We start from the raw sequence: 15021 nt of genomic DNA on the forward strand, positions 1-15021 counted from the left end.
ACAAAATAAACAACTAACTCAGCTAAAGGAATTACATCAAGAATTGCACTCCATTCCCAGCTCCTCACCTGGAAGACACAGCATTAGCTTATCAACAGTGGCCGAAATATTTCTCTGTTGTAGTCGACACTGCTTCAGCTCTTCCATTGCTATTACCAGCTTGGCAAAAGGGGGGAAAACAGAATTATGCCAAGAACTGTAAATAAAAAGTTTTCAGTTACATTTTCCCACTCTGCATTCAACTCATCCAAGAATCCCAGTTTCTAGTAAGACCTACCAAACAAGCAAAGAAATGCCATCCTCAATCAGTGAACCACTCCTACATAGCTTCCTGCTTTCTCACCACACTATATATGCATCTAAAAAGGGCTATTTAAAATGAACCCTAAAGCACAAAGGCTATGGGGAGCCAGGAAATCTGCCCATTTTCTCCAAACCCTACCAAACTCCATGATTTACATTTCCTTGTGCCCACTGGGCTCCTATAGAAGGCAGTTGTTATCTTCAGGAGGTCCCATTTTAACAAACAAGCTGCCACATAAAAGACACAATCTTGTACATCTGGTTTACTGGAGATTAATTTACTTTCTTCCCACAATCATCTCAAAATGTAACAAACTATGGCTGTAGAATACGACTGTGTGAAATGGAAAACAATCGCATATCTGCTTTCAGGATCCATCCCCCCCCACACACACACACACCAAAAAATTATATCCCTTAAATATGTGAAAAGAAAAAAGAGAATGAAGGTGAATAACATGAAAGAGGATTGTACTGCAGGTCAGAAAAGGCTCACTGTGACCTCAGCCTTGTCAATTATTATAAAATTTCAAATCATCTGTTTTTGTTTCCCCATCAATAAAATGGGGGAAATACCGGTCTTGGCTTTGGATTAAGCAAATAAATGGATGTAAACTATAAGTGCAAATTGTAAAAGCTTAAATAGTGAGTTTGCCAATTAACAGAATTGATTATGCTTTTTTTAAAAGAAGTATTTGTTGAGCAAGAACCACAAGAGTGGAGGTCTGAGCCAGGTGAAGATGGAGGAGGAACATTCCAGCAGATTAGCAGACTATTCAATGATTTTTTTTTAAAAAAAACACAACCAAGATGGGCTGCATCTTATTTCGTTGCACCCTGTAGTGGCTGTAGTCATTTTATTCAGGTAAACATTACAAGAAGTAACAATTGCACCCAAGTACTTCCAACACACTGCTTATATTCCGTAAGCCCCAGGTGAAGAACAGCCATCCAAAGAGAGCAGCACAGAACAGAAGAGACTCCATGGAAGGTAAACGGCCTTACTTCCTTGCCCTCGTGTTGCAGTTTCCTATTAGTGTCCGTCACCTGGTTCTGTGAAGAGAAGACAATTTAAACTCATAAAAACCAAACAGTTGGACAACAGTTGGATAAAGATTGAAATGTAATATAAAAAGACTGGGGTAGGTCTCTAGATACTTTCTGCATTCCAGCACATGGGGATTCAACTGCTCTCTCTACAACTTAAACTTTTACCAACTCCTCTACTAGGCATCTCCAGGACCTTTTGCAAAAGGAAAAGAAAAACTGACCAAGAAACATGTTTGGTTTAGACTGTACATTCCAAAGATACTATCATATCCTCAAGATCACATTCTAACTTTGAAGAGAAAGGGGGGAAAAATAAAAAATAAAAATAATTTAAAAAGAAAGAAAGAAGAAAAAAATGAAAAATAATCCAAAGAGCTTTACCATTTGTATAACGTCTAGAAAACAAATGTTAACACAGACATTTCTTACTTCACAATGTACTCCTAAAAAGGCTAGGTATAATTTAACTTTGTAACACAAGTCAAGTTGTTACTAGTTAACATCTTAATTCTACAAAGTGAATTACTAAAGAGTTTGGGATCATTAATTCATAACAGCTTCTAATACTTCCATTATCCCATCAATTTCACCACCAGTCAAAACATGTGAATAAGCCTTAAATAAGCTATGACTTATAATTTAAAGGAACAAGCACACACCTTTTCAATTATCTACTCTTGATGTTTCCACTAACATAAAACAAATAAATTTTTAGAATAGCAATTCTTTATCATCTCAGACATTATCAAAACATGGACAATATTTACTTGTAAACTTCTTAAACAGAGAGGGTCTGGCCTTCTACTGGTGACAGCCACTCCTTATACTTTTACTGCAACCACAACCCAGTATTTCCTACAATGTCCCTTAAAGCATCAAGAAATGCTAGCTAACGTTATTAACACATATGCATTAATCCCAGCACTTGGGAGGCAGAGGCAGGCAGATTTCTGAGTTCGAGGCCAGCCTGGTCTACAGAGTGAGTTCCAGGACAGCCAGGACTACACAGAGAAACCCTGTCTCGAAAAACCAAAAAAAAAAAAAAAACCACATATGCACACATGCATTGCACACATACACACAAAGATGGGAAAATAACAAACACTATAAATGATCAGGAAAGGGACATCATATGGAGTATTTTCCACACTTATTTGTTTCAACATCATCTCAAGAAACTGTTTTTTCAGAAAACACACATTTTAAATTTTTTATTTCAAATTATACACAGTAACTGGATAATATAGTCTATAACAGATTAGAGACTGCACCCCTACTTTCAAAGATAAAATAAAATCTGACCTCATCCAGAATATATTTTATAAAATCTGAGGAAAAGAAGTAATAGATACTTATGACCCTAGGAGCATTAGATGTGAAAAACAACATTAACCAATAAACGGTGAGCTCAGTGAGAGGCAAGAAAGAATATAGCCGCTGAATGCAACTTTAAGGCATTCACCAAAGCATCACCTAAAACTAGGGCCAGCAATCTGTTTCCATTACAGTACGACAGTAAATATTTTCAGTTTTTCAGGCCACAAATTCTTTGCAGTAACTAGCCAACACTGACAGAACTGTAGCCATAAATAAAATGTTATGTGGTATGTCTAGGTCTCAATAAAACTTTATTTACAACAATAGGGGGGCAAACTGGATTTGGCCTACAAACCAGAAGTTGTTATGCCCACTCTAAGATAAAAGAAGATTAGGTAGGGTGACAAAATAAACTGATGAGAACGACATTCAGATGTCCCATATCACGAAGGCCACTGACACACTGCAGTATGAAAAAAATGTCAACAAAAAAAAATTGGAGCCAAATGTATACCACATGAAAAACAAATGAATTTATTTTTAGCCCATAAAGGAAAGGTGATTTGGAGTCCCTACACACTATACCTGGACCCTGCACATTTCATCCCACACCTAAACAATGGCTGTCTCAAATATCTTGAAGAACTAACAGAAGAAAGGCTGCTTCTAATGAATGCCTCTCACTAGAAAACAGGATTCAGCTCAAAGAAAGAAGAAACTAATGTGGGGAAAAAAAAAACGGTATGGTTTCAACAAACTGGATGTTTTTATCCTATTCTGGAGTTCTCCCAAAATTAAAACCTCAAATACAACTACATTCACCACTATTGGTCAGCCTTGTTTATTGCATCATTTCTCAATGTTTCTAACCTCAAACATATAGACACATATTTTACATTAAGACTCATGAATACAAAAATATACACAGAGATACAAACACAGAGAAACTACAGACACATGGAGACACAGATACACAAAAAGAAACACAACAGACACACTGAGAGGCACAGACACATACACAGACATATGAAATGAACACTGAGACACAGAGACAGAAACAAAGACACACACACACAAACACACACAGAGAGACACTCATATATACACAGACAATTTTCAAGAAACAATGTTTATCTTTACTAGATATAATACATTTTATTCTCTATTTAATCCCCTTCTGCTTAATTTCAAGTTCTCTAAGAAATATCTAGTAAACTGATTTCATGCAAACCATCATCAAAAACAAATCCATAAGAGCCTACTCTATGTCAATGGTAAGAAAAATAGTAACTATCTTAATTCTAGCTGATAACTATTCTATATACTACAATGAAAAGAACTGTCTAGAAAGACACTGCTAAGAAAAAAAAGATATGGAAGTGCGTGTACATACATACATTGTATGTATGTATGTGTGTGTATATATATATGTATATATACATACATATATATATGCTCATACAGAGATGCTGTGAACACAAAATAATGAGCATCACAAAAAGTGTAATGTTATGGTATTAACTTAGTGTTATAAGTGGCTGATTAATACTTAAAACTCTTTCCACTTCTAAATTCCTTTCTAGAGTTAAAAAATTCAGCATTCTTCACCCAGGTCAAATGGGTCCCCCAGAGCAGAGCTTACCAGGTGTGCAGCTAGGCATTATTCCTCTCACCCTCAGAGTAAATGGTTAAAAGTCTCAAGCAGCCAAAATACCAAAGTGGAAAAATACAGTCAGGTATTCCTTCAGAAGCATTCAGACCAATCTGAAGGAATTTGCAACTTGATTCAATTTAAAGTAGGAGAGAAAGTAGAACCAAGGTGAGTATCAATCAGAAATTAAGGTCAGCAATTGGTAATTCTTAGGTACCTGTTCCAGGCAATAATCTGTACCATTTTGCTTAAACCATATTCTACATTTTTTATACCCTTTGGTCCATCCTGGAACAGGCACCCAAGAATATGTGGGAGAACTTTGCAACACACAAGACGATGAAGCATAGAAAAAGAATAATCAAGATTGTGCAATGAGGCCTGAGTGAGGAAAAACCGCACATTAGCAACAAATTAGAAGACTTGTTACATCTAAGATAGAGAAAGCAACTAAGAAACATAGAGAAGAGAGAAGTATTTGATGTTGGCAGTATTCTGTTTCTCAATGTGTCTGAGATTTCAAAGTATTGGAAACTTTATATAAGTAATGATATTTTATATACACTATATTGCATTGTTTAGACGTTATAAAATATCCCTCAGCTGGAAACAGTATAGTACCTCTATTTCAAACACATCAATATTTCTGTAGTTAAACACAAAAATTCACCTTAAATAAAAGAAATTACAAAGTTTAATGGTTTAATGGTTTTATGTCCATTTAAGTAATGTTTTGCAGTCAAATGATTTCTTTTAGCGGTTGCAGTTTTAGAATATACTTGGTATCTAATAGCTTGCTTAGCCCTTCAATATAATTGCTTCTTTGCTTTTTTAATCAATATATTCTTTGAGATGACCTCATGAAGAAAAAAAAATTCTATTAAGGATTCTAATTTAGATTTCAACAAGAAAAACAAATGTATATAGACTACAGAGAAGAAAATAAAACTATTATTAATAACAGAACAGACGAGTTCTTAGAAAATGGCAAAAATCTAAACTATTTAACATAACAGAAATTTAGGAGAACAGTGTTCGGATCAACAAGTAAAGTCACCTAAGAGAAGGGATCTGCTGTGACCTGCCTCTTTCCTGAACATGAATCACAATGTAGCCACGACAGGGCTTTTCACCTTGGCCTTTCAAGTAAGTAAGTAATGGCAGCTTTTTAATGCCTGGAGGGGGTGTGGGGTTGGGGAGGAAGAAGTTCCCAGCAAAGAAGCTGGTGGCTTCAGGAGGAGTCTCAGTAACTGATCACTGGTTCAATCCACTTGTAGGTATTAAACTAACTTAAAAGAATATTCTTTATATGGGTTTTGCTATAAATTCCTTTCCATAGTTCATAAAAATCTTACTATATCCAAGGTACAGTGGGACACACCTGTAATCCTAGTACTTGAGAAGCTGGGGAAGGAGGAAGTTGGAGGCCAGGCTAGGATACATAGGAAGACCCTATCTCAAAAAAACATCATCATCATCATCATCATCATCATCATCATCATCATCATTATAGAAACCAAGAAATGAGAGTGAAGACATGGCAGAGCCAGATGAATGGAACCCTAAGTACTATGCTAAGTATGCTGCACTGTGTTCTCTCAAACCTAACCAACGGGAGCTATGCAGGTTTTTAAGCTGGGAAAATAATATGATCAGATCTAAACTGTACATGTGCTTTGTTTAGTAACAATCACTTCATACGAACTTTGTGGTTTGGCTGGGCTGTCCATGTACCTTCACCTCGATTCTATATTTGAAAAGTGGGTACTAAAGTATTTACCATAAAAATAAATCATACAGGATAGCCCCTACTCTTTCAATATGAATCAGAACCCCAGAAGAGGACAGAGGAGCAAATATCCAGTAGTGTCTCCTTACTTTGAGTTTCTGGGCTTCTCCTCGTACTTTCAGCAGCTCAGTAATAGAGTCCACAAAGCCCTGGTAGTGAAAGTTGCACATTTTCTCAATTTCTCTGTCATGGTTGCGGATACGAGTTTCTAGCTTCTCCATGAATCGTCCATGTTCCTCACCATCATAGACAGACCTTTAAAGAGAAGGTGGCATGAAGATTACAGCACTTCTGAGGAGAAGAGAATTACAAACTTGAAAGAAACTTCTATAGAAACTAGATAGTCAGGATGCATAAACCACCAACTGAATCCATACTAAGTAAAAGAGTGTTGATTTTGTTTTGTTTTGTTTTGTTTTGGAAAAAAATCCAAAAAAGTTGCTTTCCAGTTCACTTAAAAACATTTGGCACACCATCAGATTGTCATCACAAAATAAAAGACTTCATTACAGCTCCTGTCCCTTTCTCCATTTAGTTTATCAAGAAAAACTCGATTTCAATAATTCCAACTATCCAGTTACTCCATGACTCCACCTAAGAAGCTGAACAGTACTGAAAAAAAAATCACAGACAGGCTGGCTAGATTCAATATAACTACATAGCAACAATCTAAAATAGTCACTCAATACTACTAGAAAATCCTACTGGAGATGGAATCCCTTCTCTAAAATCCCTGAAAACTAACGTTTCTTACTGGAGGAATTGGGGGAATATTAGTGTGAGATATCTTGTATATAAGATTCAAATCCAAACACACAATTCATCATGTTTTCACATATAACTTACACCTTGAAAGTAAATCTATTCAATGTCTTAGTGACTTAGTGTTTTGACTACAACAAATCACAACCATGAGGCCAGACTGGCATTTTCCACTTATGACTGCTGTCATACACTCCTTATAAACATTCGTACTTGAGATTTTTGAATTAGGAATGAATGATCAACCTAGGCAATGATTAACACCTCAGAAAATAAAGTAAAATCTCACTGTGTGGAAATCTTAATTCTCCTGCGTCACTGTTGGTCCACCCCTCTCACTTACTGTTCTAACTATATAGTTCTCAAAAAGGAGGGAAAGGAATGAATACACTTAACTACTTCTTCCCTCATGAAAATCGGCCAACCTGCTTACCTCTGTACTTCCTCCTCTGTCTGCTCGCCACAGACAGAGCTCATCTGCAGCTAACCCTGCTTATTATCTCAAAAACGTCTGCTCTACATCATGTAATTGTCCCTCTCCATCACATCATGTCTGGATAAAGATCAGTGGAAATCTTGCCCTGAACTGCACATCCCCTTCCAGCTACCATCTAGGTTTTCTGCTCTCCATCCTAGCAAAACATTTTCACTTCTTTTCTTCACACTAGAGCAAGTATTCATTTTACTCCTCTAATAGCAGCATTTGTTGAGACTTGGTGCTCACTTCTTCATTAAGCACTCTCTTCTGGAGAGGGTGATAGTAACCACATTAACATGGATTTACCCTTTCACTGACACACCTTCTCAATCTCCCTTCTAGAGCCTCCTCCTCTATTACACTTCTCTATGCTCTCTCACCAAGCAATCTCATGGCTCAAAATTACCACTCATATACTACTGACTTCCTGATGTATAATCTACAAATGAGAGCACTGCTCTGAACTCTAAACTCAAATTTCCCCTTACTACTGCACTACTCCAATTGAATTGTTAAAAGCCATCCAAATATTTTGTGTGTGTATGTGTGTATGTGTGTGTGCGCGCGCGCGCGTGCGCACGCACCAAGTATCTACAATCATTTATCATCTGTCCATCCTCTTCCCATCTAATCTACTACTAAGTCATGACAACTCAACATGTCCTAAAATTAAACACAACCCACCATTTCTGTTTAATCATTGTCCAAATATAAAACTTAGCTGCACCAAAGCAATTCAACAGCCTCCAAAATTCCATTATACCACCACCACTATCACTATCACCATCACCACCACCAATTACATAGTCCACACAGCAATTAAAACAATCTCTTTAAATCAGTATTTCAGACATTACCCCCTAGCTTAAGTCTCTCCAAAGGCTTCTGTATTAATCCGGGTTCTCTATAGAAACAGACTTACAGAATGACTATGTATATATACATATGTGTATAAAGGGGATTCATTAAAATGGCTTACAGGCTGTGGTCCAACTAATCTAATAATGGCTGCCTACCAACAGAAGGTCCAAGAACCCAGGAATTATTCAGTCCATGAGACTGGATATCATAGCTGGTCTTCAGTGTATACTAGAATCCCTAAGAAGTAGGCTCTAATGCCCTTAAAGGAATGGACTTGCAGCAAGAGCAAGAACAAGCTCAGGTTGCATGGTAAACTGGTGGACCGTTGTCAAACATTCAGTTTCCACTAAAGCCTAATAGCAGGTTAAGAGCTGTCTCTCAAAGGGAGAATAAGTTGTATGCAGATGCCTGCAGAGCCTTGCCTCATAATCTCAAAGGTTTCTTCTATGACTCACCAATAGAGGCCTTCCAAGGGCTCCAAATAGCATCCTTGTCTGCCACTGATACCTCAAGTATCATCAAGTCTGCTGGATCATATATAGTGGTAGAGCTGCCTGCTCAACAGCCTGGACATGTTAAAAGAGCCTTCTCCTGTTACAGGCTCCATGCAAAGCCAGTGGTTTTCCAAGCCATTTGGTATATAGGTCACAGTAACTTACCCAAGTGGGGAATATACTCTCTCCAGAATCCAAATAAACATTGTGAATATCTCTGCCCCACATGTCCCACACCTCTGGTCTCCTAAGAATTTTACTGAGTGCAATTTGTTGAACAAGAATGGTTTGAATGCTCAGTCATCAGTGAGTGACACTAACTGAGAAAGATCAGATTAGGAGGTGTGGCTTTTTGGAGGAGGCATGGCCTTGTTAGAGGAAGTATACCAATGTGAATGGGCTCTGAGGTTTCAAATGCCAAACCCAATGTCTCTCTCTTCCTGCTGCCTGCAGATCCAAATGTAGAGCTCTCAGCTACTTCTCCAGCACCATGTCTGCCTGTGTGCCATCATGCTCACTACCATGATGATAATGGACAAAACCTCTGAAACTGTAAGCAAATCCTAATTAAACACTTTCTTTTATAGGAGTTGTTATGGTTATGATATCTCTTCACAGCAACAGAACAGTGACCAAGACACTGAGGTAGAAGTCTCCTAAATTTTACTTGGATCTATTTCCCATCCTCTGATGCACATTTGTGTTATCAACAAGTAACTTGGTCCAATCAGCACAATGGCATCAATATGGTATACTAATATAATACTTTGTGGAAGAAAGAGATGATCAAGAGCCATTCAAACTCAGTTATGACCCAGAGCTAGAGAGTTAATATATAGTTAATATAAAGATATACCACTGCCCTTGACAACTGAAAGCAAATAGCTTCCGGAGGTCCTTACAGACAGATAAATAGAAAAAAGACATTTCCTAGATCAATAGCTGCATACCATGTACCAGATATGTTAATCTGCTCAAGAAAAAGAATACCACATCTGGTACAGCAGCTTCAGCTGGGGTCACTACTTGATAAAGTTTTCAACAGTAAACTGGCATTCTCCACCCAGGCATCTTTCAAGTCCTTAATGGTAACACTAATTTCTGCAGTTGCTCCAGGAATGCAATACTGTATTGATTCACTATTTTTCCTGGAACAGGCAACTCTAATAAAGGCATTTAGCCTTTCCAAACACAACCATAACAGCCCTCACTCCACTGGTCAAGGAACTAGTGCAAGAATTCTTCCAACTTCTATGTATATTTATCCCAACTCTATATATTGGGGGTAGGGAGGTTGGATAACCACAGGATGAGTTCAGAGACCCATTAGACCTGTGAATCAGACTTCAGCCAAAACTCCACTAATTTCCTAACCTCAATTAAGCCCTGCTTTAACTGGAGGGCCATAATGCTTCTTGAGGTCTCCTGGAATCAGTATCAATTCAAAACCAGTAACCTACACGCTAACTGGGACATGTCAACATTTTCTCTGATCCCTGACACTCCTTCAGCAAACACATATTTGCTCAGTGCCAATGTTTTTTTGAGTCTGGAGTGATGTGTGGTACAGGATCATCATGCACTTATCCTCTAGATAAGATAGTTTACTTTCCTCATCATGTCAGTACACTACCCAAAATTAAGGGTAATACACACACACACACACACACACACACACACACACACACCTACATTCCAGTAAAAATTCAGCACTGACTTCAGTAAAAACACAGCCATCAAGATTCATTCCCCTTCCTTGGAAAGAAAAGATGAAAAAAATTATAAGCAGCCCTCCAAGTGGACAACTTTACCAAAGCTATGTAGAACATACAAGACTGAACCCACCACTGACATTTCAGTAAGTTTCAAGCCTAACTCTTCCCTCTTTCAAAGAAAAGAAAAGAAATCTTCTAAGTAAAGACACTCATATTCCTTGTCATGTAGAAAACTACGGGGAAAAAAAAATCACTGAAAAATCCTCAAACTTAAAAACATAGGCTGATATTATTCAAAAAAAAATTTTTTTAAACTTTTGGTTTAATTTCAGTATATTCTGACTTAGTAATAATGTCTACCTTAGGTTCTCCCAGGAAAAATTTTCACTTATTCTCTCCAACGATAAAGAACAAACTTAATAGGGAAAAAAAATCCCAAAGTTCAGAATTCGGGCACCAGGTATAGCAGAGCATGTAATCCAAGCAGCTGGGAACTGGAGGAAGGAGGCTGAGGACTCCAAGGCGAGGCCCCTAAACTATGTAAGGCCTACTCAAAGAAAAATAAGCAAAGAAAATCAGAACTTACATAATGCCTCCCTTGGTTTCCTATTTTTAAAAAAGAAAAGAAAACCTAAACTAAAACCAAAGTAAGAAAATGTGGGTTTTTAGATGCCTGATTGTGAGGCCTTGGTCTTAGAACTGTAATTAGCTACATCTTTGGCCAATTCAATTAATCTCTCTGACCTTCAGCTCTTTCTCATTTACAAAATAGGAAACAGCAATCAATTACAATTTCCCTGAAGTACTAGCTGAGCATTAAGCTTTCCAATTCAAGCACATAATGAGAAGGAGCAAACATCTTGAGGACAGACAGACAGCAGGTGGTAATTTTAATCTCCTTATCAGTGTCACCAGGTTTCTATTTAGAGTATCTTCATGATCTTAACCATCTCTTAGAATATGATGTGGAATAACTTTAAAGGTTTACAGTGGAGCAGAAAATTTAAAAATTAAAATAAGAAGAATGCTGTTAATACCAGCATTCAGGAAGCTGAGGCAGGAGTCTGAGCTCACAGTGATTAGTACCAAGCCAGACAAGACAAGACATATAAGGCAAAACCTTGTCAAAAAATAAAAAATAAATAAAACCTAAAACACACAAATCTAAATGAAAGAAAGTAGACAATGTTTAGGGTACCCTATACTTTTTATTTTCTGGAAATTTACAGAACTCCCTGGTTCTGTTTGAAGTGTGTACATGCAAGCAAAAAAGGATACACAATTTCCATGTAACTCTCAGACAGGTGAAAACATATTTATTTGCATTTTATTTCTTTAATTACAAATTGCTTCTACCACAGTAAAAAGCATATGTGAACAGACCTTATAAACCACTCAGACTCAGCATTTCAAATATATTTCAGATTAAGCCATCAATAACCAACAGGCCTATTCAGATACAAAAGGCAAAAATAAACTAGTCTTAAACTGGAAAAGTTAGAGACCTACTAAAGTAGCTTTCTATTGGCAGTCAGCACTGTTCTTAATAGTATTGCATTATTTGTCCTTCTGAACAAATAACCTAAAATGGAGAAAGACTGCCATCTAGTGATGACCAATTTCTAATATTTCTTTTAAAATGGAATTTGATGTAACTAAATAAAAGAGACTGGTGAAAAACATCTAAAAATTGAATTTGATCAAATCTGTGGGCCCAAGGATGTAGTTCAACTGGTAGTGTAACCTTTCATACAGAAAGCCCCAGAACTGCATAAAACTGGGCATGTTGCCAACACTAGGAAGGCAGAGACAGGAGGATCAGGAATTCAAAGCCATCCTCAGCTACACAAGTTTGAGGCCAGCAGGAGCTACCTGAGACCTTGCCCCCACCACCCATCCCCCCCAGCCCCCCAAAATAAAAGGCAGTCTTAGAAAAGGCAAACTCTCTGAAATACCATTGCACTTCTCTATGCTTCTGACACAAGATACGTAACAGTTAAACAGGACTATGGAACAAACAATAGGGAATTGCTTATCTATTCCATCACAAGAATATTCTAGTACTGTAAAAAGTAAGCAGGAAGAAATGCTTACAAATTAACAATGATTTTTATACAGTAATGTTGACTCAAGTAAAATGGAGGCCTAAGAGTCTGATTTTCAAAACCTCCCTAGTATATACCAAAGGTTTTTACAAAAGGTATATTCATGCATCCTAGTGTGCATTGTTCCATATCCCTCTCCAACCTAGATTTCAAAAGCATTATTTTAAAAGCTTATAACTAACAAAGTGACACTTAAAACTTGAATTCAACAAATATTTACTGTTCTCCTACACTAAACCACTACAGAAGTATATGACTTGCATAAAGCCAAAATCAGCTTCAATCTGCTTTTCCAAAGATAAGGAAGGAGCCATATAGAGTGATACACACTCATAATCTCTGCACTCAGGAGGCTGAGGTCAGCCAGGGCTAAAAGGGAAGACCTTGTTGAGAAAGTGAAGTGGGAGCTGGGCAGTGGTGGCACACCCCTTTAGTCTTAGCACAAGGGAGGAAGAGGCAGGCAGATCTCTGCCTTGTCTCCAGAATGAGTTACAGGACAGCCAGGGCCTACACAAAGAAACCCTGTCTAAAAAGAGAAAGAAGAGGGAGCAGAGAAAGGAGAGTAGTATGAGAGAGGAAAGAAAGGAGAAAGAATTCCACTGCAGGGTGAGTCAGTTGTGGATTAGCTGTGTCTACACAGCAACTATTGACCGTTTTGTTTGTTTGTTTGTTTGTTTGAGCAGCCCCAACTCTGTCTGGTGTTTCACCTTCCTATCCTACAACTAGAGGTAAACATTAAGTTACCTTGTCAGTGACCAGTTAACATAAGGATGTGTGATACAACTCTAACCAAGGAAAAGGGAAATCTGTTAGTGAAAGGCCAAAGTGGGGGGAGGAGAGTGTGTAAAAAGTTGCTTTTCCTACCCTAAACACTGCCCTGTAAAAATAAGACACTTACAGGCAGGTGAAGCAACTACCCTAAAAAAGAGAGGAAATGGTACCAATAATCTAGGTTTAGAAAGGGAAAAGTGTGGAAAACACCTGAATCCAGTCTGTGGAGAAATCTCACCAGCTGTCTCCAGATACTACATTGTCAGCCAATTACCAATTATTTAAGCTTCCCTCTATACTCTGCTATTTGCATAGTAAAGTATCCTAAATGACAGCATGTGGTGCAGTTTGCAAAGGCAAATCAAAGAAAAAGACAACAGTCAGTATCCAATTTGTTAAAAACTCCAGTCTCCAGTCTCAATTATCCTACCCCAATTCTTCCACTTCAAAGTAAATCTCATCCACTCTTAAAACCACAGCTCACACCTTCCTTCTTCAGAAGAACCATTTCTAATCACTTAGAGCCTTTCGTCCCCACCTCCTTTGTAACTAACTGCCCTCACAAATTTTATTAAACTATATTCTGATGGTCTGTTCAATTATCAGTCTTCTTAAATTAAAACATTAGTCCTCCCTTGTGCAAAGACTGTCTTACCCATTTTATCACCAGATGTTTTCACAAGGCCTGGAAGTGGAAAGATTCTACCATTGAAATGGACACAAATGGATACAAAGAGGAAATGTAAATCAAGCAATGCATGAGGATTTACCCTTGTTTCAGAGTTGGATGCAAGAGTAATTCAGAAGACCAAACATATCTACTCATATGTCTTGAGACAAAGAAGAACTCAAGACACAAACAACTGAACATTTTCAGTTTGGAGTTTTGGTTTTGATTATCCAGGAAAAAAATTCCAGAGTTTGTTCTGGTCTTTTCTTTTTCATATATCTTTTTTAACTTGTCATGGCTTTATCCCTCAAACATTTTTTTCTCATTAAACTTCATAAAAGCATCATTAGTATTTTTGTTTATTCCAAAAGTTAAAAATAAAGTGGAAAAACACATTTGAGCATGATGTTGAAAGAGAACTACAAGAGGTCAAAAGGAGTTTATATCTCTTCTCCTTACTTCAGAATGTCTACTGATTATATTCGGACTTCAGGATTATAAATTGAATGCTCTGGGTACAGGAAAAAACAGACCACTGCATATCATCGTCAATACCTGGAGATGCATATTGTAATTAATGAAGTCTAAGAGGATCAATAACCATCTGACAGTTAATACTGTTGATCTGCCAGCTTGTCTAGAATAATGTAGGAGACAAGCCTCTAGGAATGTCTATGATACAGTTTCTACATAGGTTAACTAATATGGAAGGATGTACCATTTAATGGGCTACAGCAGTGGTTCTCAAGCCTCTTAATGCTGTGACCCTTTAATACAGTTCCTCATATTGATGTGACCCCCAACCATAATTTTTTAACTGTAATTTTGCTACTGTTATGAATCATAATGTAAATATCAATGTTTTCTGATGGTCTTAGGCAACTCCTGTAAAAAGGTAGTCCCCCACAAAAGAGGTCTTGACAGGTTGAGAACAGCTGGGATAGAGTGTATGACTCAATAAAAAAGGAAGAAGCAAGCTGAAGCAGCTGAGGTGCCTATTTAACATATCAAAGTAGACCTGGCCACCAGGTTCTCTGCAACCCTCAGTCCCAACC

At 37.5% G+C, this 15021-nt stretch overlaps 1 protein-coding gene across 2 annotated transcripts in view; it reads right to left on the bottom strand.

The window, feature by feature from the left end:
- The window catches only part of Exoc6b (exocyst complex component 6B), a 466935-nt gene that overhangs the window by 393656 nt on the left and 58258 nt on the right, over positions 1 to 15021 (bottom strand). For both annotated transcript variants that reach the window (XM_076940004.1, XM_034511676.2), the window contains exons 2-4: positions 6200 to 6365; positions 1309 to 1356; positions 69 to 159 (exon numbers count right to left, since the gene is read on the bottom strand). In XM_076940004.1, the coding sequence (XP_076796119.1) occupies positions 69 to 159; positions 1309 to 1356; positions 6200 to 6331 (271 nt within the window). In that variant the 5' untranslated portion in view covers positions 6332 to 6365. The remainder of the gene's footprint in view (positions 1 to 68; positions 160 to 1308; positions 1357 to 6199; positions 6366 to 15021) is intronic.

The sequence above is a fragment of the Arvicanthis niloticus genome, chromosome 9 (genome assembly GCF_011762505.2).
Source record: "Arvicanthis niloticus isolate mArvNil1 chromosome 9, mArvNil1.pat.X, whole genome shotgun sequence".
NCBI lineage: Eukaryota > Metazoa > Chordata > Mammalia > Rodentia > Muridae > Arvicanthis > Arvicanthis niloticus.